Source organism: Notamacropus eugenii, chromosome 3 (genome assembly GCF_028372415.1).
Source record: "Notamacropus eugenii isolate mMacEug1 chromosome 3, mMacEug1.pri_v2, whole genome shotgun sequence".
NCBI lineage: Eukaryota > Metazoa > Chordata > Mammalia > Diprotodontia > Macropodidae > Notamacropus > Notamacropus eugenii.
The window spans coordinates 120,765,491-120,790,037 of NC_092874.1; the positions used below are offsets into that span (position 1 = coordinate 120,765,491).

Here is a 24,547-nt window from a genome sequence, read left to right on the forward strand (position 1 = left end):
TGTAGGTCAGCCCTGTTCAAGGGTGGACCAGGGCCACAGGGGTGAGCTGGTATATGTTTTGGAGGGTATAAGTGCAAGTACAAGTACCCGGATGTGCTTTGGGTAGTACCCTGCTTCCCTCCCTACTGTGCCCAGAACAGGGGAGCCCAGGCCTAGGAGCCTAGGAGCAGCTTTTCCCAGGGGTCTCTCACTCAGTTTCCATGTGCAGTAGCTCCAGGAAGGCAGTGAAAGTTCCCATTTGGTAGAGCAGAAAGCTGTTATAGCGGGACCAGTGCAGAATGTCTGCTTCTGTGTCACATTCACCAAAGGTACCTGAGAGAAGGAAAAGTAGGATGTGGGAGAAATCATTCAGTGAGGACCCCTACTCTATTCCAATCAGTATCAATCAAGTGGATATGCCCATAGGGGTAGTGATAGGAAGTTCTGTATATTTGGCCCCAGAGCTGTGAGCTGCAGATTCTAAGTTCACTTGCTTAATCATGGGAAGATAACTAAAGACCCTTCACCCTTGTTTTTCTTTGTCATAGTGACCAAGCCCAGTGTGGTGGAGGTGATTCAATTACATGGAAAGGCTCTCAATTTATTTTTGTACCTCCAGACCATTCTCTCTTATCCAACATGAGCAGGTGACCATCTTGAGACCACTTAGTCAGTGGAGATGCCCCATGCTTCACCCAATCTGTGACTCTCCTGCTAATATGTCATTTTTGGCCCTCAAAAGAAAGGTCTATCAACCAATGATATTCTGCACTTTACCATGCCTCTTTTGCATATTTGGGTATCAAACTCTATAAATACAAGGTCCTGGAAGAAGGGGGCATCTCAGATCTCCTGATCTGAGGTCCACTTCATTAGAGGGGACCATGGATCCCTTAACAGAGTTCTATTGGCTCAGAGCTTTGCCTCAGTCTTTTATCGTAGGTTGGACAATTTTCATCCCCACATTAACGGGACCCCAAGATGGTACAGTGATACACGGACCTCAACCTCTTTAGGTTGGTTCCTGCAAGGGATCCAAAAAAGAAGCGCACAATGGGTTGAATTTTCACTGATGGCTCCCCCATGGACACCAGCCCTGGGAGATGGGACTCCCTTCACTGTCTGCACCCAAATTCCCCAAGCCTGAGGTAAATCTCTTCAAGATTGGTAAGTCTGCCTTGATTATTCTAAATTCCTTTTCTTTAAGAAGGGTCCCCAATGGGGCTAAGAGGGACTGTTTGAATTTGTGACTAAACTGTCTAAATGCATAAGCTCTAGAGCACTCAGATTCTATTTTTATAAAAGTTATGTGGCCATAATTTTAACTTTTTATACACAGGCTACTAGGTTTTTTTTTCCTCCTAAGAAAAGAAGTTTTCTTACTTTCCTTTTGTTAAGACCAGGGAGATTCAGAGTGGAATAGCTAGTTTCTCATTTTCAGCCAGTTAGCCACCTAGCTAATTTTAAAACTTCCTGTTGGCAGGGTTAAAATAGATTTTTTGCCTTTAAATTCTTTTAATGAGAAGTAGTTAAATTATTTTTGTCATCAGTAGAGAAATCTCTTTAATTGCTTGAGGGAGAACTTTCAGTGGCTCACAGTGGGTTAAGAACCCATCTGGAGGATCCTGTGATCAGACCCTGCCCATCTGGGGAGGGCTTGGGGGAGAGATTCCTCTACTCTGGTGCTGGGATAACACTTCAAGGGAGCAATAATTCAGGCCAGACCTGACAGTTTTAGGGGAGAAAGTCCAGACCTCAACAGTAAACTGTCAAGGTTGTGACCATCCTGGAAACAATCCCAACTTCTTCTGACCTGAGAAAAAGGTTCATTTTGATTTTATAGATATGAGGAAAGGAAAAGGTTATTTTCACTTACATTTGCTTAGGATTAAGGCAGTTATTGACAATCAGAGCTAAATTTTCAGAAATTTTAAAGGAAAGTATATATAAATTTTGCTGAATATTCACTTTGAAAGGACCTGTGGGCCTTAGTTGAACAGTCTTAGAATCCTAGAGGCTAAGCCCAGAAATGAAGAATTAGAAGTATTGAAAAATTTGCCAAAACAAATCCCTGAATATTATGGTGTTAGCTGAAGGAAAGATGCCCGTATAGGTGGAACTCAGGCTGGTAGACGATTACCTCCCTCAGTTAATAATCTAAGTGGAGGGGGGTCATCTCTAGCACTTTCAGTTGAAGAACTTCTCAGATGGAATAAGTGGATACTTCGAAAATCTAGTCCAATTCTTTCAGGGGAATTTCCTCCTAAGAATGCCACTCCTTGTTGGAAATATCCACAGGAGAGATGGGGGTCAGGCATAAAAGGAAAAATGCATCCAACAGGATCCCAATTGAAATGGGATAAACTCCCTCTCAGGGGATGACTAAAGAGCTGTTAAGCTGCATAAAGTTTGGTTTGAGAATACAGGGGACTGTTTTGACCAAAGGATGGAACTTTTGATTACTTAGAAAGTTACAGGGGAAGCTAGGTAGTACAGTGAATAGAATACCAGCCTTGAAGCCAGGAGGACCTGAGTTCAAATCTGGTCTCAGACCAGACGCTTGACACTTACTAGTTGTGTGACCCTGGGTAAGTCACTTAATCTCAATTGCCTCACCAAAAAAAATAATAAATAAAGTTATGGAACCCTGGGCAAGTTTATTGAACAATCTCCCAAAATCACCTGAGAACAAATGAACAACTGATATTGCTACATCCTTCATCATTCTCAGTTTTTCTTCTTGGCAGGGTCAAAATATATACTTTTTTCCCTTTAAATATTTTTAAAAAGGAGTAATTAAATTATTTTTGTCATCAGTAGTGAAATCTCTTAAATTGCTTGAGAGAGAAATTCCAGGCAAAAAATCTAGAGGAATGGAACTTTAACCAGCTGTTCTATTTGTTAAGGACTGATATGAGGGACTAAATACAAAGTGCATTTTAAATGGGTAAACCCAATTGGCAAATTTTACTGTTACTAAATTACATGTATTATTGATAAGATTCTAAAAGTATTAACATAATTAGGAAACAGAAGAATCATTTTAGGCTGACATCAGGCCAGCAGCCTTGTAAGATGGTCAGTTCTGTACTTAAGAGGAAACAGGTAAGATCTTGACTTCAGAATCTCCTAGAGAAAAATGTAGGAGAAGTTCAGATCTAATTTAACGTTGGGTCTTATTATATGTTCTGCATGTGTCCATTTTGTAAATGATGAAACGAAGGTTAGGAATAGTGGGTTCTTTACTTTAGATAGAAAGGGACCTTATACAATTAGGAAAATCTTTAAGAGAATGGGAAATAAGTGTCTGTGTGATGTTATTCGTGTTTTGTGCTAATCCATAGCTAACAGGTGTTTTAATATGTGTTAGAAAAAATAGATACAAAATAAATTAAGTGCATGCACAGCTAATAGAAGGTGCTCAGATTTAAAAAGACCAGATTAAAATGAGTACATGGCTTATAAAAGCACAAAATACTGAAATTTTGAGAGGGAAAAGCAGAACTTGCAAATTACTTAAAAAACAAAATGTACTTAATGTTGAGTGATTTGAAGGGAAATAGAGAAAAAGTTACACTCTTTGCCCTTCAGAAAAGTACAATCCCTATCGAATAAGTTTTCTAGTAGTGCAAGTCCTGTTACATTCCTGGGCCATAGTTGGGTTTTGGTTGATTCCCTTGGGCACTGCCAAAATAGCCGAGTGAATTCCTTTCTGCAAAAAAGAAGTTAACTTTAAGGAAATAGGGATGATTTCTTCTCCAAAGTCATCCTGCTGACTGCAGTCTGTGACACCCTGCAGTGAGGAACTTGTGCTGAGTGAACCGTTTTTTGACTCTATTTGCCGAACACTTAAAAAAGCCTACGTGATTGTAACTAATTCCAATTGTCCAAAAGCCCTTGAAGAAATGAGTATTAATTGCGCATTGGTAACCACTAAAGAAGCAAAAAGAAGAATTAGGCAAATGGAAAAAAGAGCAACGTTGCATAAAGAAATTAGAAAAGTTAAGGATGAGTCAAAGGGTAAAGAAAGCTGGAGTCTGTTGGCACTGACAGTGTAAATTCAAGTTTTGAAAGTAAAGCATCTTGGAGTTTTGAAAAGGAGATTTCAGAGAGGGTCTTAATCCCACTGAAATAAAAAAGATTTAGGATTATTTAATGCCCTTTGATAATTGCTGCAGGTCTTTCTTACCCAATCAGTGTAAGACTACAAAATAAGTTTCATAAAATGCATGTTAATTGACTGATAAAAGATTATCTCTTTGCTCTGGCTTAAATAGTCATGCTACAGGGTTAGCAATTTAGAAAATTCAAAGGAATTGGTTTGGTTCTTTGGGTCCCTCAAAAGAGCAGAGAAACAGTAGTGGGAACTTGGGAGTGTCCCTGTGAAGTTTTTTTGAATATAAGCCAGCTAAAAATCATAGAACCTTATGGAAAATGAAGTTCAGTTATTATACTAGTCAGTATAAATCAAAATTGATTGGGTTGGAAAGATCAGAATGGTAGCAAATCAGAGAATCTAATCAGTTTTTGTATGTATAAAGGGAATAATCAATATTTACACCTATCTCCCAGGGTTGTTGCGAGAAACTCCATTGTGAAGGGCTTAACACAGTACCTGGCTTGTGTAAAGGATAAGCACTGTAATGTTCAGACCTTGTAGGCACACAATGCAACAAAATGCTATCCCACTTATAGGCAATTTTTCTAAACGGCACGGAATATTAACAAAATTGAGTAAATATAGAGTAAATATTTTTAAGTTATTAATTTCAAGTTATAAATTTCAAGACATAGAAAGCCTGGCATGTGGTAGGCAGTACACATACTACTATTATTAGCATGAAAATGCCAGGGGAATAAGATAAATGACTTTCTAAAAATTGCTAAGTATGAAAGGTATTTAAATCAATTATTATCACCTGATTGGTGATATTTTTAAGTACAAGAAGGCTAGGAGAAGTTGTTAAAGCAAGTTTCTTTCTCTTTTCAATCTGAATAGTTCCATAATAAATACATCTGTTATATGATTATGGGATTATATTTTGGTGGGGGGTTTTTTAAACCCAGAAAATAATCTTAATAGCAAATGACTTACTGTTGTGAGAAATGCATAGTAAAATCCTCTTAGATCTTGTCAGCAGCACTGCCCTTTGAGGAACTAGGGCTTCTCCCACTCAAAGTGGAGAAATGAAACTTGAATAGTAAAATGGATGTCATTTGGGATCATTTGGAAACTCTTGTAATTGTATTTTTAATGCTATTACTTTGAACAAGGTATTCATTATGTGTGACACTTATGAAGTGGAAACAGCAGTACAATGCAAAACAGGTCTTTTGGGTCTGTGTACCTTAGATAGTTAAGTCACTCCTCCCCAGGTATACTTTTTGAGTTCAGAAGGTGGGTCATTGTGGCATAAAAGGGGTAACGGATTTAATGAAGCTAGAGAGCAGATTACTCTAGACACCACCCCAGTGGTAATTGTCATGATAGCTACTGGTCCAAGTTGAGTAAGCTTCTAATCAGTTAGCCTTCCAAGTCACATCCACTGGTGGCCATCTGCTAGCTTATACCCCTCTTTACAGAAAAAAAGATGATTATTGTGCCTGTCAGTCCTTGACCAAAGTTGAACTATTCTCTAATTCTAAAGCCACAGCTCCCTCTGATACCATCGCTTTCACCAAGGAAATTGTGCCCAGATATGACCTACTTCTCCACATGGACTCTGATGGGGGTCTCATCTCATTGTAGTCTAGAAATGGTCTGATGTTCTCCCTTTGGCTTTATCTGCTGACCAAGGGGGGAGGGATGATAAAGGAAAATAGATGAAATTTTCAAGTAGTTAAAAAATCCTAAATGAAATTTTGAAGCTAATGTATGAGAAAAAATTATTTAGCCCTAAACTGTAATTAGTGAAATTTTACTATTGGAGGAGGAGTCTCTTGGCACTTTAATTTGCTGCTATTCTAAATCCTGAATCCAGGTATGTGTCTGACCCCTCATAAGGCTTCTGGTTCATCATTCAAGGGAAATGCTATGTGCCCCTGAAGTCTGAGGACTGCAATAGGTAGATGGCCATCTCTGGGAAAGTCGAGAGAATGACCTTTGCAAAGGTGAAGGTGGAATTTTCTTGACCTATCTCCATCTTCATAAATAAGACATTTTCCCACCCAGTTAATTCTGAACCTGTGACATCCTGTCACGCAATCGACTGTCTATGATTCATACCTGAAATCCAACAATCCTAATGCTGCTGTGGCCCTGCCTTTTTCCTTACATAGCAAATTCCATTGAGAAGGGTGAATATAAATGAATATGAATGCTATTGGTGACTTTTGATTAGGTGATATATGCTAGTGAGGGATCATTGCGATTGCCATTTGAATCATAAATAATAGAGACCATAAAGCCCTTCAGGTGGGTTATTTAGTTTACATGAGACCACCCTATAACATTCTTTCATCATAATATGATTAGTAGGAGATGTGACACAATTTTCAAAATTGGATTAAGAATTTTACAGTAAAAAATTGTCTGAAACATCTATCTAAAAAGATTAAGAGAGACAAAGATTCGTTTTCCAATTCAGATCCTCATGATGCAACAACTGAAATTCTCTGAAGTTTCAGGTGAATTGTGTATTCTTAATATAACCATTCCTCATATAGTTCTATTTTATATTGAGTTTGTGTTAAGTCTTGGCACCTGAGGAGCAGATCTAGCAGAAAGAAGCTGCTTCAAATCTAACCTGAGAACATGGCTTGTTTTAGAAATATGAAATTAAATGCCTTGGACTTTTTACAAAATTTTTTGATATTCCAATTCTTATTAGAATTGTCCAACCTAAAAATGTAAATTCTCTGGTCTAGTGATGTTCATATTAGTGCTATTAAGGTTTGAGCAAGGTCTCACTACCTGACCTTGTTATTGTCATAGCAAAGTAGAACTGTACTAAGACCTATTTTGTCAGAGATTTTTAACAGAGAAGGGGATTTCTACAAGTGGTGTGAACTGGAGAAGCAAATTCATTCGAAGTGGCTCTGAAACCCCACTGACTCCAGTATTCCTAAGAGTCAGAGGAAGAGATCTCGTCTTCCTAAGGAGGAGAGATCTCCAGAGGACCACAGAACTGCATCAGAGGATGTTTCAGATTGGACAGCTGTAGGAGATGCAATGAGTAAGCATGACACCATCACCATCACCATCCCCTCCACAAATGATTTCTAATCCACCTGTTCCAGTGCCTGCAGTGACTGGGATCTTGAACCCTCCTTTTCAGTCTCCTTCTTTGGCTTTTACTCCACCACTGACAACAATAGCTGATAATTCCTTTGTTTATAGCACTCCACCTTTTCCTTATTTTCCTCCACTCCCTAAGCTACAGCTGTCTAGATCTGTTTGTATTGTCTGCAGGGATGCTGCCTCTCATCACCACAATGAGGCTGCTCAATTGTTTGAATCTTTTTCACAAATTCAAAAGATTTCCAGAACCCGGGTGTAGGACAGACAATGCTTGTGCTGCTGCCCTTGAACAAAGGCCTACGGTCCCCCAATCTTCATATCTTGTAGGACATGTTTTACTAAGAGGCACCTATCTCTTGTGCTTTTTGGTTAGTGAGAGAACAACCTTTGACATCTAGTATATTATGAGTTAATGTTATTCGAATGGAACACAATCAGAATAAGTTGAGCCCATTTCCTTCTTCACTAACGTCGCTTTTATGCCTCAGTGAAGGGACCACCTCACTACTGGTTTTGCCTCACCTGGGAGGACTGCCCTTCCTGCATTTAGACTGTAACAATCCAAAGAAAGACTGGAGTCTTTCTCCAGATCAAAAAGGGGGACGGGGGGAATGTGACAAATCATTCAGTGAGGACTCCTACTCTATTCCAATCAGTATCAATCAAGTGGATATGCCCATAGGGGTAGTGATTGTAAATTCTGTATATTTGGCCCCAGAGTGAGTTGCAGATTCTAAGTTCACTTGCTTGATCATGGGAAGCTAACTAGAAGCCCTCCACCCTTGCTTTTTCTTACTATGGTGACCAAGCCCAGGGTGGTGGAGGTGACTCAAGTCACATGGAAAGTTCTCCAATTTATTTTTGTACCTCCAGACCATTCTCTCTTGTCCAACACGAGGTCATCTTGGGACCTCTTATTCAGTGGAGATGCCCCATGCTTTACCCAATCTGTGACCCTTCTGCTAGTATGTCAGTTTTAGCCCTCAAGAGTAAGGTCTATCAACCAATGAGATTCTGTACTTTACCATGTCTCTTTTGCATATTTTGGTATCAAACTCTATAAGTACAAGGTCCTGGAAAAAAGGGGCATCTCAAATCAGGAGGAAGATCATTAGAGTGGACCTTGGACCCTTTAATAAAGTGGCACTGACTCAGAGCTTTGCCTCAGTCTCTTTTATTGTAGGTTGGATGATTTTAATCCCCCCAGATGGAAAATCAGGTAGAAGGGTTAAAGGTCCTCTCTTCCTTGGATTCTGGTTCTCTCCATCCTAAGAGGTCCCAGATCTTCCAAAATCTTCTGAGGGATGAGAAGGAAGAAGGGAGCAGGCCACGATTCCTGGATCAGGCCCTAACTCATTGCCAATCAGCCTTCTACTAAGTCCTTCTCTCTTCAGTTCCTTGCTCCTTCCTAGCTTGCATTCCCTACCAGGAAAACTCATTTCCCTTCCAAATAGCTGAATGGAATCATGACCTCCACTTTCGACTAATGGTGCAGATTCTAACCTGTCCATGCCTTCTCATCCTGTGCAACTGTTACTCATGTTTTCCCATAAAATGTCCACATAATTTGCTTGTATGGGTAACCACAATGTGGCTCAAAAAGTCATCTCTTCCATGATTAACCCCACCCAAGTCCAAAGACTCAGATTCCCCTCAACATTTTGCTTAATCAAACTTGAAATCTCCTTGCCTTTCTCTTTGTGGGCTTTTAGGCACCTGTGGTATATATGTTTCTCTTCTATTGGACCATGTCTTATCCTGCTCATGTTCCTCCATGGGGGCTTGACTAGGGCTCTTAAACAAAGGGAGGGTTTGATTTTGACTGGCTGGTGTAACAGTCAGATGACAGTTCTTTTCCCCACCAAGTAAATGGAAGAACTAAGTAAACCCAGAGCTGCCTGGAGAGATAGAGGCAGAGTCTAGGGCAGAGGTGGGGAACCTGCAGTCTTGAGGTCACATGTGGCCTTCTAGATCTTAAGGTATGCCCTTTTGATTGAGTCCAAGTTTTACAGAACAAATCCTTTTATTCAGGGGATCAAGACTTCAGGTACTGGACCCAGGAGAGTTACACCCAGGCACCATTACCCCAGTTCCCCTAGAAAAAGCATGAGGCTATCTACCCAGTGGATGAATGGGAGCTCTTGTCAATGCAAAGGACCAACCTCCTTTGAAAATAACCCTATAGCTCACATATATGTCACCTCCTCAGACTTATGAAAGGAACACTTACCCTGGGCCAGATAGAGGATAGCCCTGGCCACTTTCAGCCGTTGTTCCCTGTTAATCACCTCCAACCGGTCCAAGAGATGCATTATGTAGGCTTTTTGGGAGGCCTCGTCCAGTTCCAGCCAGCTCCTTCCTTGTACTGGGGAGAAAGGAGACCTTGTGCTCACTGTGAGCCAATCCTGGCCTACACCCACATATCCTCACAGAATGGCTACTCTGAGCCTCCCCACCTTCTCTCTCAGCCTTCCTCTAACTCCCAAACATTACTCCTTCTAGCTGAGAAATGAAGAGGATCTGAGAATTCATGGTCCAAAGTGGTCAATGACTCTGGAGGGGGTTGGTAGCTTTCAAAATTCAGGGAGTTCAAAGAATTTTCAAGCAGTCAGTTGTCTGGCTGCAGGAGATAAACTCCCAAGAGCTGGGAGAGAGAAGACTAAGAACACGTAGGGAAGGGAGTCACTAACTCAAGTATACTTTTGCTGGGGCTCATTCCACTGTCTATTCTGGACCAGTGAGGTTTCAGTTTTAATATATAATAACAAAGGCACCCAACCCAAGTATTCCCAATTTCTGGCCTATGGCCTCTCTCTGCCAATTCAACTACTAGGGATTTCATGGGATTCAGAGGAAGATGGGGTTGTCATTATCTCTGGTCCTTTGTTAGATCATACTGAGGTACCACGGGTGGAATGGAGGTCTGTTGTAAAGGTCAGAAAACTGCTGCTCCCTGGCCTTTGGGAGGAAGGGTCTCTCATCAGGGGACCTGGGGCAGAGGGCACCTTGAGTCCTGAAATCCTCTTCAAAGCATTGCCGGTTGATTGCGAATTCTGGGTTCTCAGTGTAGCTGTACAGTTCTGTGGTGCAGAATAGAGGGGACAGATAGAGTCACCAACAGTTTAGTAGTGGGAGAGCTGGGGATTCCAACACATTCCTGTACCCAGCCCTGCCCAGATTCAGCTTCCTCCCCTTCTGAGGAAAGTTAAAAATAACCACCCAGGTCCCCAGGCGATTAGACAGTCAAATCTGCACTCCTCCAGCCAGCTGGCTACTGCAATAGATAGGGCAACCTAATTTGGGTTACAAAAAGAAGAGGAAACAGAACAGCAAAGATTCAGTGGGAGAGCTGAGAAGGACCTTAGACACCACTGAGCTCAATGCCCTCTCCTTCCAGATGAGGAAACTGAGGCCAGAGAAGAAAACTGAATTACCCAAGGTCACTCCGCTTGCTAGTGGTAGAACCCAGGTCTCTTGTCTCTTGATCCAGGTCCTTTTACTTAGACCACACGACCTCCCCCATCATTGCACTCTCTTCGGGCTTTAGTTTCTTGTGGCCTGTCCATTTTGACTGAAGTCAATCCCATCTCTACACATTTGGAAGCCCTTATCACTTCCTAAACTCCAGAGCTGAGACTCTAGTGTTGTTTAGCACTGAGACACCCCCCTACACACACACACACCCTAGAGAAAGAAATGAAATATTGACCACCAAGAAGAGGATTTCAAAATTATTTTTAAAAATGAAAACGAGATACAGAGAACAAAACAGTTATTGAAAGATGCTGAGACTGAGTCATGCAGAGACACTGAGGGAGAGAGAACAGAGACACTGAAGCTATGACAGCGACAGACCACCGATGGTTCCTTTTGTGGACCTATCTGTGAGGGAACTCAGGACCCCTTTCTACCACCTAAAATGCATGAAAGCCAGTCTGGTCAAGGCAGTAAGGTGACCAGAGGGAGAGAAAAAAGGGAGCATGTGCCTTTGACATACAGCAAATCACACCATCACCACTCCCTTGATCAATCTATCTGGTTAAAAGTAGACAGTTCTCCAAGGGTGGGGTCCAATCAGCCCCTCCTCTGAGGTATAGTGGATTGCCTAACAGATTGACAGAGACAATGTCACACCATCTGGGCAGCAGGTTCCATTGTAAATTCAAATCCCCTGTTCAAATCTCACCACAGACACCTATTAGCTGCATGCCCCCAAGCAAGTCATTTAAGAAAACTGAGGCTCCAATAGGTTATCTATGAGATAGGAGTCATAATAACATCTAACCCACAGGGTTATTGTGAGGATCAAATATGCAAATATGTGTACCTTGCAACCCTTAAATCACTATATAATTATTTCTATATAAATTAAATATTTATATGTCAGTTATTTGTATATAAATAATAATTGTTATTACTTTAGCCTTTGGCTAAATAGTAATTCCATGGGGCAGCTAGGTGGCATACTGGTCTTGGAGCCAGGAAGATCTAAGTTCCAATCTGGTCTCAGACACTAATCTTGTGACCCTGGGCAAATCACTTAACCCTTATTTACCTCATCTGTAAATGAGCTGGAGAAGGAAATGGCAAAACATTCCAGTATCTATGTCAGGAATTTCCCATGGCCACAAGTCAGATAGAGTTGGAAATGACTGAACAACAAAGTCAATTCCATATCTCAGCACGGAATGAAATGCAGAAAGGGAGATGCTCTAGAGGTCAGGAAGAGAATTAGAAAAACCCAGAACAGAATACTCAAGACTTGTGGATCCAGGTTTCTTGACCTCCACTAGGTTCCCACCTGAAGTCATGAAACAAGAAAAAAGCCTACTAGCCAGCATTCTACTGCATCAATCAAATTAATTCAACTTGAGCCTAGAGTCAGGGCTCCTGACTACTGGATTGAGAGTCCTGAAATGCTGAAGGATGCACTCACTCACAAACCCTGCTCTTCAAGAGGATTTAAAGATGAAAAGACTAGAGATCCTCTCTATTCAACACCCTCCTTTTATAGATTAGAAAAGGACAACTCTATACTAGCTGTGTGACCCTGGGCAAGTCACTTAATTCTGATTGCCTCAAAAAAGAAAGAAAAAAAAAAAGAAATGGGTAAGGACTTGGGCAAGATCACACAGTTAATAAATAAGTGGCAGAGCCTGAGCTTGAACTCAGTCTTCATGATTCTCTCTCTCTCTGAGTCTTAGTTTACCTAGCTGTCAGACAGAGGCAGTACCTACATTGTCACAATGACAGGATAAAAGAGTATAGCATCCAGGAAATAAAACAGAAATGAGAACGAGGCCTCTCAGGGGGTGTATGTGGGGGGGAGGAGGGAGGTGGGATAGAGCTGACTTTGTTCTCTCTCTCTCCCTGTCATTCATCAAGACATTTTCCTTTGCACTTATTTCCTAAGAACTTCTCTAAAGATAATGTTTCTTCTCAGAGAAACGTGCCTCCAAATATCACTTCCATGTGACAGAAAATTTCATTTTCACCTCATCTTTTTCCCAGGCACGAAGGGAGATGCTTATTAATAACTGGTATTCATACCTCTGAACACTGAGGTCTTTAAATACTGAAGGGAGCACACTCAGTCTGAGCTAAAAACCAAACAACAGAGGGAACCGGCCCAGCTCTGACAGATGAGTGGGATTTGCTCAGCTACAGTTTAGGAATATCCCAAGATGGGGGTGTGGCATGGGGAGGGGGAACAGTGTACATGCACAGGCCACTTTCTTTGATAATCCAGGCTGCTTTGGCTGCATCCTGCAGGTTCACATTGCAGGCTTTATTTTCATTAAATATCACAGCACATGATTTGGGGTAAAGGATTTCAGGGGAACAGACAACATATGAGAAATGATGTCTATATATTGTCTGTAATCCCGGACACTTCTGAGAAGTTAATAATGTGGGGTGGGGCAAAGATAAAATAGAGGAAGAGGGAAAAAAGAAGAGGGAGACGAGGAAAAGGTGAGAAAGAGAGGAAGGAAAGGAGAAGGAGAAAGAAGGAAAGGTGAGGGAGAGGAAGGAAAGTTGGGGAAGAGAAAAGGAAAGAGAAGGAAAGGAAGGAAAAAGAAAACAAGGGAGAGAGAAGGAAGGAAAGTCAAGGGAAAGGAAAGAGAGAGAAAGGAAAGGAGGAAAAGAAGTAAAGAAAGGAGGAAGGGAGGGAAAAAGGAAAGAAGAGAGCAAAAGAGGAAAGGGGGGAGAGGGGAAGGAAAAGAGGGAGAGACAAAAGAGAGAGAAAGGAAGGAAAAATGAGAGGGAAAAGGAAAGGAAAGAGGAGAGGGAAAAGAAAAAGGCAAAGGAGATAAAGAAACAAAGGAAGAGAAAAAGGACAAGAAGAAAAGGAAGGAGGAAGAGAAGAAAAGAATGGGAGAAAGAGGTCATCCAGAGGCAAAGGAGAGTCCAGGCAATTTCCTCTAGCTGCCACAGCCCCTGGCGCCATTACTGTGCATGCTACGCTCCATGCCTAGGATGCCCTCCCTCACTCACCCTTGGAGGTATCTTAGCTTCAAGACTTACCTCAAGTGCTACTTTCTGCATTAGGCCTTTTCTGATCTTTCCAACCCCAGTTGTGTGTGTCCTCTAAGAAATTATTTTATATTTACTTGTCTTCCCCCTCACCTTCACCCCTCCCCAAATGTAAGCTCTTTGTAAGCACCCCAGTGGCTAGCACATAGTAGGTGCTTTAAAAATGCTGGGCTGAATATATGAAATTAGGTGGTCAAGAAATGTTTGAGGAAGGAAAGAACCGTAGGAGCGGTAGAAAGAGCGAGCAAACAAATGGAGAGGAAAGGGAGAGGGAGAGCTTTTCATTCAATGACACACATCACATTTCCTGAGTGCAGGCAGCACTGCACTGAGAGGCTGAGATCACAGGTCTCCAGTGGGGGAGAGGAAACCACAGACCCTCCCTCCTCTCCCTCCCCCATTGTCTCCCTAAAGCTGCTGGACCTGTACCTGACAGCTCGGCCCCATGCTCATCAGCATCCCCGTACTCAAATTCCAGGTTAGGACAGTCCACAGAGCCCTGAAACAGAGAAGCCTTGGTTGTAACAAAGATTGCCTGGCTTCCTTCTCTCTCCTTCCCTTTCCCACCTCTTAGCAGGAAAAGGCCAGAGTAAAGCCAGAGAGAATCACACCCGGGCCTCCCACCCAGGAGGAGGCCTGCTCAGACATTCCCTCACTCTCACCAAACAACCTCAAAGTCTGAGAGAAAAAGTCTGTGGCTAGGCTAAAAGACTGGTTGTACAAAAAGGGAAACTGAGGGCATGGGCAAAGAGGAGCAGAAAGAGGAGCTGATGTGAAAATTACAGCCCATGTCCTTATATCTGGTCCAACTTACAACCAAAACTACAAAAGAAAGAGTTGATCTGTAGAGGAATTTATAAAATCACTGAACTTGCATTTTCATCGATATAGGGAACTCTGAGATGAGGAAACTCCCTGTAAAAAAATGCTGTTTAGCACATCCTCGTCATCTAACAGACTTAGACAGTTTCCCAGAGCACCGAAAGGTTAAGAGAAGGTGAAGTAAGAGAAGGGAATAGTATTTATTAAGCTCCAACTATGTCCCAAACACTGAGTGCTAAGTGCTTTACAAATGCAATCTCTTTTGATCCTTACAACAATTGGTGCTATTGCTATCCCCATTTTACAGTTGAGTAAACTGAGGCGAACAAAGGTTAAATGACCTGCCCAGGGTCACACAACCAAAGAATGTCTGAAGCTGAATTGGAACTCAGCTTCCTGACTTCAGGACCAGGGCTCTATCCCCTGAACCATTTATTTGCTTCTGCAAAGGCAGCCTGGGTAAACAATGCACCTATGTTTAAAAAAAAAAAACTTTTCAAAGAAGCCATCTTGGCAAGTCAGAAAGCCTCGATTCTAGTCTTGATTCTGCCAAAAACTCAGTGTGAAACCTTAGACAAGTTTTTCTTTCCAGGCCTCAATGACCTGATTTGTAAAATGAGGGGGTTGAACTGAATGATTCCTTCTGGCTCTAACAATCAGTGACTCTATTGAACGTATAATGGAAACTGATTAAAAGGAGCCTGTGTGAAGTTGATCATAAAGAAAAATATTTTTATAAAGTTATTAAGTCCCACATTCCAACAGACTTTTCTTATCAATGTGGACATTCCTTCTAGGGATGAAGATGTCAAATCACCCTGTGTGACCAAATCATCAAAGGTCTTCTTCAGATTCTAAAGTCCATATTCCTATAAACTCATTGTACCATTAGATGGGGAGGAGGAGAGAAATAGTCAAATTATGTCCCTGCCTAGTCAATGTTTCATCATTCATCACATCATTGTGGGGATGGATATGAGAGATGGTCAAATGACATTCTTTTGCGTACAGTGATGCAAGACTCTCTCAATTATATTCAATAAACATTTATTAAGCATCTACTATGTGCCAGGCACTACGGATACAAATAAGAAAAAGCCAGTCTCTGACCTCAGGGAGCTTACAATCAAGTGGAGAAAGATAAATGGGGTGGGAGGGACTGGAGGGCACATGGTGTAAGGGCATCATATTCGGTGGCATCCAAACCAAGCAGAGCTGCTGATGGATGGATGGATGTGAGTGTCTCAGGATGCTTCTGGGGGGGCTTAATAAGGAAGAACTAGGCAAATCTTGTCCCAATATACTTAGCAGTCTAAAAGACTTTTCTTTTTTCCCTTGTCTTCTTAGACATAGGTTAGCCTTCTCCTTCTGCCTACAGTAATCATCCAGAGAGGAGCTCTAGGACCCAAAGAGAAACCTCTGTCTCCTAAGGGCTGTTCACTCCCAACATACCAGGAAAAGCAAGGAGAGATCTGAAGGTGAACAGTCATCATAACTGGCACCTAGGCACACTGGTGATGGGGGACACACTGATAGGGAAAGGCAGCTTCTCTGACTTGCAGAGGTGGGGGAGAGCTAATTTTGTAGGACAGTGTGTTGGCAGGAAACGAACACTGAGATGATCCTGTTAGCAATAAGTTTCAGAACAGGGAGAGCAGGAATGAAAAAAATGAAGATGCAGCCCCAGGCAGACGGGTGAAGCTGCTGCTCTGTGCAGGCAGGAGGGAGGGATCCTGCACAAACCACACCGGCTGCTCAGAGCAAAGCTACCAGAGTCTCTTGCTGAAGAGGTCTGGGGTCACTGCCTCTTCAAAAAGCATAAGACTGATAGATAGCAGGATCCTGGAGAGTCCCGGACTCCTGGGCTCTAACCTGACACTCTCCTAGGAGCATGCCACCAGCATGATTATGGCCAAGTGCTTTTCCCTCTCTTAGTTCCTATTTCCCTACTCCCACAGCCACAAAGAGGAGGGGCATTCTTTAGCCCAAGGTTTACCATCTGCTTGTGAGGAGCCCTTAAGTCTACCTAGAAAAAAGGATTAACTGTATAGGTTCTTTTAAGCGGCCATTTTTAGTGGGAAAGGACTACAGTCATTCAGGACCAGCTAAGATCCATTAAGCCCTGGGGGAAGGAAGCTTGGTCTTTCTTTTGGACTAGGGCTGAAGAAACAGTGAATTCAACTTCCCAGATCCAACCTATTCCCTCCACCCAGCCTATTCACCATTTCACTGAGAATTCTGTTTGAGGAGAAGTGAAAAAACCTGGTCAGCAAATACTCCTGCCAGGTACTCCGGCCAGCAACTCTTAAAGAGCAAGACAGAATGGAGCAGTAACCCCGGTAAAGACCTTCAGGTCTAGCCAATTGTTGGTTCATTCACTCAACCAACGTCAACCGAATGCTTTTATGTGCAAGACATAAAAGTCTTCTTGACTCAGAATTTTAGAGCTGGGAGGGATCAGATGATCTAACCCAATGCTCTTCATTTTACAGTTGGGGGAAACAGCAGGAGGATTTGTCCAAGGTCACAAAAGGAAGCAGCAGCACACCTAGGGTCTCCTGCCTCTTTTTTTCTACCATTCCACGTGGCACTGAGAATAAAACTAAGAAATAGGGGAAGAGCCAATATGGAGAAGGGTCAGGCAAGGCACCCCAGTCTGTCCCTTTCTCAGGTTCCTCTCTGGTCACACAAAGGGTCCCAGCTATGAGTATTTAGAAAGGAGCAGTACTAGAGCAAATGTAAACCTCTCAGCTGCATTAACCAGTCTACATCAGCTGTCCAGGGGCTGAAGTAATATTGGCTAGGTCATCAGGAACATAAGGGAAACTGAGGACCCATCCCTGGCAAGAATGAAGAGGGAAGCCCGGGATTCCATCAGTCAAGTGGCCTGGGTTCAACACCCAGCTTAACCAAGTATACTGGACTTGGATTCAGAGCCCTAGCTCTGCTTCCTACTCCAGTGTGACTGTGGACTTAATCTCCTGGGCCTTGGTTTCCTGATCTGTAAAAGGAGAGGCTTAGACTACTTCCAAGGTGCCTTAATCCGGCTTCACATCTTTTGGATTCCACTATCTACGGGGGAGGAGTCAGGGATCCCCGGGAGTGAGGGCCTGCCTCTCCAGTTACGGTGCCGCGGTCCGTGCAGGCTCACTCTAACTTCGCCCCTCACCACAGCAACCCCAGCCTCTTCCCTTCCCCGGCACAAAACATGCCCACCTCGGACTCCCTCCGCTGGTTCTTGAACATTTCCCGGCCCTTGGGCGACGCCTGCTTTCCCTTGTTGCCTCCTCCTCCGCTGCCGCTACCGTTCCCAGGTGGGCTGCCAGCCCCGAGCCCGGCGCCGTTGGGGTCCTCCATGCAGCTCCCCGCGACTGCTCAGCCCGCTCTGCCAGAGGCTGGCAGGGCAGCCGTAAACCCAGGGGAACCTTCCTCCCGACACACACACCCCGGGACGCCCCCCAGACCCCGCCCCTCATCTCTATTGGCCAAGGCAACCAACTAGCAGCTCCACCCCAAGGTGGGATTCGTTGTCTGGATGTTCGGGGCGGAGGTTGGGGCTCATTCAGCTTTTTGAGTTGTTTAGCCTCGGGCTAGGGTACTTCGGCTCCTCCAAGTACCACCCGACCTCTAGGCCTCTGCGTCCTTGGCCAACCATTCCCAGATTTCAGCCTCAGTTTTTCTAAACTCTAAATATGAGAGAAATTGTAAACTGTCACTTCCCTCCCCCAGCCCAGCTGTAAATGATCTTTTCAAGTAAGCATCTTTCAGTGACTCCTTCAGGTGTCTCTTCCTCTCCTATTCTTTCCTGCAAAGAAGGACCTGAGGGAACATCTAGTACAACCTCTTTACAGATCAGTAAATTGGGGTTCTGGGATGGGAAGCCCAAGGTCACACAGCCAATTAGCTTCCAAACCACCTTTCCTTACCCTCCTCTCACCTATGTACTTGTTCTCTAGAAAGAACTGAGCCTGTTTAGCCTGGACAAAAGAAGTCTGGTGGGTCTTCTTCAAGTAAAGGACCTATGTGGAGGAAGGATTAGTATAGTTTTGGCCTCAAAGTGCACAACCAGGAGCAATGAAATTGCACAGGCAAATATCAGGAGAATCCTGCTAACAGTGAGAGCCACCTAAAAGTAGAATAGCTTGTTTCCAGGGGAAGTGGGTTCCCCTTCTTTGGAAGTCTTCCAGCAGAGGCTGAATGATTACAATACTTGTCAGGTACATTATAGCAGAGATTCCTTCATTTATGGGTTGCACCAGATGGCAACTGAGGTCCTTTCCAATTTTCAAATTCTACAATTACTAAGTAGATCTGCTATAGGACAGCTATTTATTTCTACCACAAAAGAAATGCTTGAAACCCAGAAGGCTCTTCAGTGCATATTGACAAATATTTAAAGCAAGATACAATAATTCATCACTCCTCTTAGATTCTCCCAGGAGGAAGATGCTTACATTATTAAAACAGGAAACATTTTGTAGGACTGCTGAGCAGATACTTTCACCTTGGATCTTCACTGACTTAAGGTCTATATCCTCTGGCAGGCTGAGGCATGGCTTTTGTTCATTCTCCTGGCCGTGATCATTTTTCTCCTCCAAGATGTTGCTGAGATCACTTGCAGAGCAACTAGCATGTGGATTCAGAAGCTCCCAACCTCTGAAACTCATGATGAGGTTCTTGATGAGGTTAGAAACATTGAACTCAGGATAGCTAGTCAGTCACCTGTGCTCTAAGAAAGAAACACAAAGCAGAAGAGGTAACCAGAGGCTCATCCAGAGAGGCGCATGTACTTACTGCCATATTTTTAGAGAAACTCCATACTCAAGTTGATGGGAGTCATAGAGAAAGCTTAAAGAGTTTTGACATGCTTGACAGACAAGAAGAGAGAAATAGCAGAAATTTTCCCTTACTTGGAAGTCTGCTAAGTAGCTCTTCCTGTTCAGTGACCAGTGCTCTTTGCCCTTTCCCCCTCAAATTCTATCATGGGGACCAAAAGCTCAACCAGGAACCTCTGTTTGAAAGTGACCTTCAGCAAGAGGCTAGGGCACCTATTATCAGAAAAGACCCAATCATAGGGCTCAGTTCTATGGGAAATACTCCTGCCAGAGTGGATCAGGGCAGGGTTCCCCTGATTACCTCTATTACAGACACATTTTGCTTTGATATAAAAGAATATATCCACCAACATTCAAACAACCTTCTTTCTCCACAGTGCATTTCCTGAAAATTATTAAACAGAACCTCCTGAGTGATTTGACTAATTACTAAGCCTAACTTTTGGCCTTTATAGCTTACTGATTATTAACAGGATACATCCTGATAGATAGTGGGATCTTTCAATAGAGTTTTGTTGACTTTTCGTGTTGTCTACAAATTCTGGAGCACTTGCATACATATACACACGCATACTTATGCATAAAATGGAACTACATACACACACATATATAGGTTTATATATAGTTCCATTGTCTTCATTTTGCCTCAGTTCACATTTTCCCATATTTCTTTGAAATCTCCAGATTCATTGTTCTTTCTAAAACAATAATACTGTATATTTTTCAGTTTATATAGTTGTTCCCAAGTGAGGCTAGGGAATGTATTTTGTTTTCAGATTATTATTATAAATAATGCAGCCATGAATATTTTTAAATATTTGAGTGATGGGTTTTTTTTTTTGCTTTATTAACATACTAGTGGGATCTCTAGATCAGCATATGAGTAATTTAATAATTTTTCTTTCATAATCCCAATAGTCTTTTAGAACAATTGAGCCAATTCACAGCTCTATCAGCCCTGAATTAGAAAGCCTGTCTTCCCATAGCTCCTTTAGGGCTACTCTCAATAGGTCACCAACCTATTGAACCTATTCAGTAGTACCAAGAGCTATTCAGTCTTGCCTTGGTAGGTAGTGAATTTCCCTGAACTAGGCAAATTTAAGCAGAAGTTGTGAAGGAATTCTTGTAGAAAGAGAATTGAGCCATGAGATATTTAAGGTACCTTCCAATGCAGAGATTCTCTGATTCAAATTCATAAACCACATAGATCAAAGGAAGTTCGTGGTGATATTTGAAGGAGGGACGGTCATGCCATTTTGCTTTGGTTAATTGTATATCTTAGTTTCTTGTCTATTTCTTTTAAGCTCTAACACCTCCTCCACCCCCAAAACTCTTCTCTGCCACTCCCTCTCCATAAGTAATATGGCAAAGAATGAAAGAATGAAAAAAATTTATCAATATTTAGCACTGGCACTGTGCTAAAAATCTCTTGAAATACAAATGCCTAAGGAAAAATAGTCCCTGGTTTAAAGTTTACATTCTAATAGGGAAAATATCACATATAGGGGAATAGAGGACCAAAGAAAGAAGTTTTGGTTTTGGTTGGAGAGTTGATCCATAGGGCAATATTCATTCATTACTGTACCCAGAGGAGGAGGTGGAAAGTGGGATGGAGGAATGTAGAAGATGTGTACGCATGTATGTGTTTGTGAGTATATGTATGTATGTATCAATGTGCCTTGAGTGGATAACTGAATGGGATGTAAAAGTAAAAGCCTAGGATCCAACCCAATGTCTTTCTATGGGCCATGCCCTTGGATCAGCAATGACTCTTTCCCTCCCTTTCTCTTCCTTCCTTCCTTCTTCCTTTTTCCTGCAGAACAGTGGAAGAATACAGATAAAGGGGGAGAGTGGTATCAAAGAACAGACAAGAGCTACCATCCCTGGGAAACAGCTGTGTTCCCTTCTCCTCCCCCTTCTTCTCTTTTCCTCTTTTTCCTCCCTCTCTTTTCTCTCCACACCTTTCTTTCATAGACTAGGCCATGATTTCTAAGGAAGCACCAGGCTCAAGGCCAAAGCTTTGATTTTTGTCTATTTTTTCTTTCTGTTAAATAAGTCAGATTCCAGGAGCCAAACTTTGCTTTACAATTCATTGTGAGGGAAAAAAAGGGAGGGTGTTGAGGGACAGGACACAGCCCACGCCCAACCCCACTCAATGTGAAAAACCTGCCACAGCACAACCCACGAGTGCCTCTTATTAAAGAACTAATTATTCTGCCTTCCTTCCCCCCCATTTCTTCTGTTCTCCTGGGGTGAGAACGCTAGTCAGGATCGACGACTCCCAGAGCTCTGTGTTCTTTTCTACCTGCAGAACTGATCAGTAGTGGGGCAGATAGTAGAATGAGGTCATCAATTCTAGTAACCCTTTTTCCTGCACACCCGAAGTGTCCTATCTGTTAAACAGAAAGGAAACCTAGTCTTCTTGGTGGAAAGAGCACTGGACTTGAGAGTAGGAAAATCTGAGTTCCACTCCCAGCTCTTCCACTAACTGTGTGTAGTTAGACAAGTCACTTTGCATCCCTGCTGTAGAAGAGCCTTAGGTTTGGATTGAGGGGATTTGGGTTCTGATCCCACCACTGCTAACTGTGGACAAGTCACAGCCTCAACTGGGAAACATCTATCACTTCATTTGTACAATAAGATTACACTAAATGACCTCTATGGTCATTCCAGTTCTATATTCCACAAAGGATCTCACAGCCTCAGTTTCTCCATTTGCTTGTTGTTCAGTTGTTGCAGTCATGCCTGACTCTTTGTGATCCTACTTTTTAGTCGAGATGCAGGAGTGGTTTGCCATTTCCTTCTCTAGTTCATTTTGCAGATCAGGAAACTGAGACAAATAAAGTTAAGTGACTTACCCAGGGTCACACAGCTGGTTAAGTGTCTGAAGCCAGTTTTGAACTCAGGATGATGAACCTTCCCTGACTCCAGGTGTGGCAGTCTATCCACTGGGCTACCTAGTTGGCCCTCTACATTTGTTAAAGGTGGACAATTATACTACCTAGTAGTATAATAGTAGTGTAATATATAATACCCTCCTCATTTTAAAGTTAAGGGAACAGAATTAGAACTTGCCCAAGGTCATACAGATCACCTAAGTATGGGGGGGGAGAATTATTGTGATGAAAACTGCTTTATAAAGTTCTTCAGAAACTGTCTCATCTCAGTTTTTCCATAAAGGTAGATAAGAGTTCAGATGCAGGCCCTCAAATTCGTGCCCATCTGCTCTTACTTATTACAGACCCAAGATGCATGGTACTTACCATGTCCAGAAGGAGGAAAGAAAGCTGTCCAGGAGCAGAGCCTGGGGCTGGGAGAAGGGAAGGCTAATTTGGGAAGCACTAATCTCCTGGCTGGCAGAAGAGAGACTACAAACTCTAGTTATAAGGTGTTGGCTCAGAGTCAACATTTTTTAGTTTGCCAGTGAAGGAGATTATGATACCAAGAGGTATCTATGACCACTGTGGCACCATATGTACATATGGGGACTGATCACATTCTCCAACATCTGACCAATCGACTTTGACTATCACATACAACATTTTAGATGGATATTCCTACTAGATAAGGTCCTAGAACACAGGCACCAAGTCTTCATTCATTGAGCTCTAATAACCTGTACTACTCGCCTGCAGTATAAGTAGGTGCTTTCTAAATTACATGGACATTTTCCTCTTATCTAGTATTTTATTTTTTCCCAATTACATGTGAAAACAATTTTTAATATTTGCTTTTAAAACTTCCAAAATTCTCTCCCTTCTTCCCTCCTCCTTCCTCATTGAGAAGGCAAGCAATTTCATCAAGGTTATACATGTGGAGTCATGCAAAACATTTTCATATTAATCATGTTGTGAAAGAAAACAGATAAACCAAACTCAAGAAAAAGAAAGTAAAAAAAAGTATGCTTCAATCTGTATTCAGATACCATCAGTTCTTTGTCTGGGGATGGGTAGAATTTTTCATCATAAATCTTTCAGAGTTGTCTTGGATCATCATATTGCTGAGAACAGCTAAGTCATTCACAGCTGATCATCTTACAATACTGCTGTTACTTTGCACACAGTATATTTCACTTACATGGACATATTCAAGACTGCTGGCCAGATGTTAGGGTGTGCAGTTGGTAGAGCTCGGAGGTTGAACATGGCTTTATTCAGCCTCATTGGTACTTTCACTTTAATTAGCTGAGATAATGGGCTCAGAGGTGGTTGGACTGGCATTCTAAGATAACTGTATAAAAAGCTGCTCATATAAAGCACAGAAGATGCTGGAGGGAAAGTTTTTGGAAATCAGAGATCTTGACTTCCAACTGCTGTTGCCTACAGGACTTTTAAGTTTTTGAGGACTGGACCCTGCTTCTAAGGTGGAGAAACATTTAGCTTGGAACAAATACTCTTGATTCAGAGAATCACAGAGGTGATAGGGACTCCAGGGACCATCAAGTACAAACCGTACATGAATAAGAATTCAGTCCACAATATTTCTGGCTGATGGCCAACCAGTCTTGATCTGAATACTTCCAGAGAGAGCAATTATCACTTCCCCTAAAGTCTTCTTTTTCCAGGTTAAACATCCCTAGTTCCCTCAGCTGATTTTCATAGCATCAACTAGAGTTCTTTCCTCTAGATTATCAATGTCATTGCTAAATTAGGGTGTGCCCAGAAGGGAAATATCAATCAATGAACATTTATTAAGTGCCTACATGCCAAACACTGTGTAAGCTCTAAAACACAAAAATTTCAGATGTCTGACTAGGGGAGAGTACAGCTGCTCTAGTTCTGTACACAATGTCTATTAATGTAGTCTAAAATTCCATTAGCTTTTTAAACTGCCACATGTCACTTTGTTGAGAGGCAGAAACATAATGGATGGAGATCTGGACTTCATGCTAAGAGGACTTGTACCCTCTCAGTTCTCCAGGAAATTCTTTATACTTATCAGTTGCAGAAATGGTGCCTTGGCAGAGAAAGTTTCCTATACTAATGAAATCACAGTTCCAGTAACTCTTCCCTCTCACACAGCTGACAGTCTAGTAAAACCTCCAGCTCTTTTTCTAAGAAGAAAAATTTTAATTGATATCTTTTAGTTTTATACCAACCTAGATTTCCCCCCTTGCCCTTTCCCCTGCCCCCTCCCA

General features: G+C 42.3%; 1 protein-coding gene across 10 annotated transcripts in view; it reads right to left on the minus strand.

Annotated features, from left to right (window-relative positions):
- STRIP2 (striatin interacting protein 2) overlaps window positions 1-19,371 on the minus strand; it is an 81,707-nt gene extending 62,336 nt beyond the window's left edge. For 3 of the 10 annotated variants that reach the window (XM_072652759.1, XM_072652761.1, XM_072652758.1), the window contains exons 1-5: window positions 17,792-18,066; window positions 14,183-14,252; window positions 10,125-10,299; window positions 9,450-9,584; window positions 192-312 (exon numbers count right to left, since the gene is read on the minus strand). In XM_072652759.1, the coding sequence (XP_072508860.1) occupies window positions 192-312; window positions 9,450-9,584; window positions 10,125-10,299; window positions 14,183-14,252; window positions 17,792-18,051 (761 nt within the window). In that variant the 5' untranslated portion in view covers window positions 18,052-18,066. Of the gene's footprint in view, window positions 1-191; window positions 313-9,449; window positions 9,585-10,116; window positions 10,300-14,182; window positions 14,253-17,791; window positions 18,067-19,029 lie in introns of those variants that run through there. The other 7 variants (XM_072652760.1, XM_072652764.1, XM_072652765.1 and 4 more) reach the window with 7 other exon arrangements.
- Between the last annotated feature and the right edge of the window lie 5,176 nt (window positions 19,372-24,547).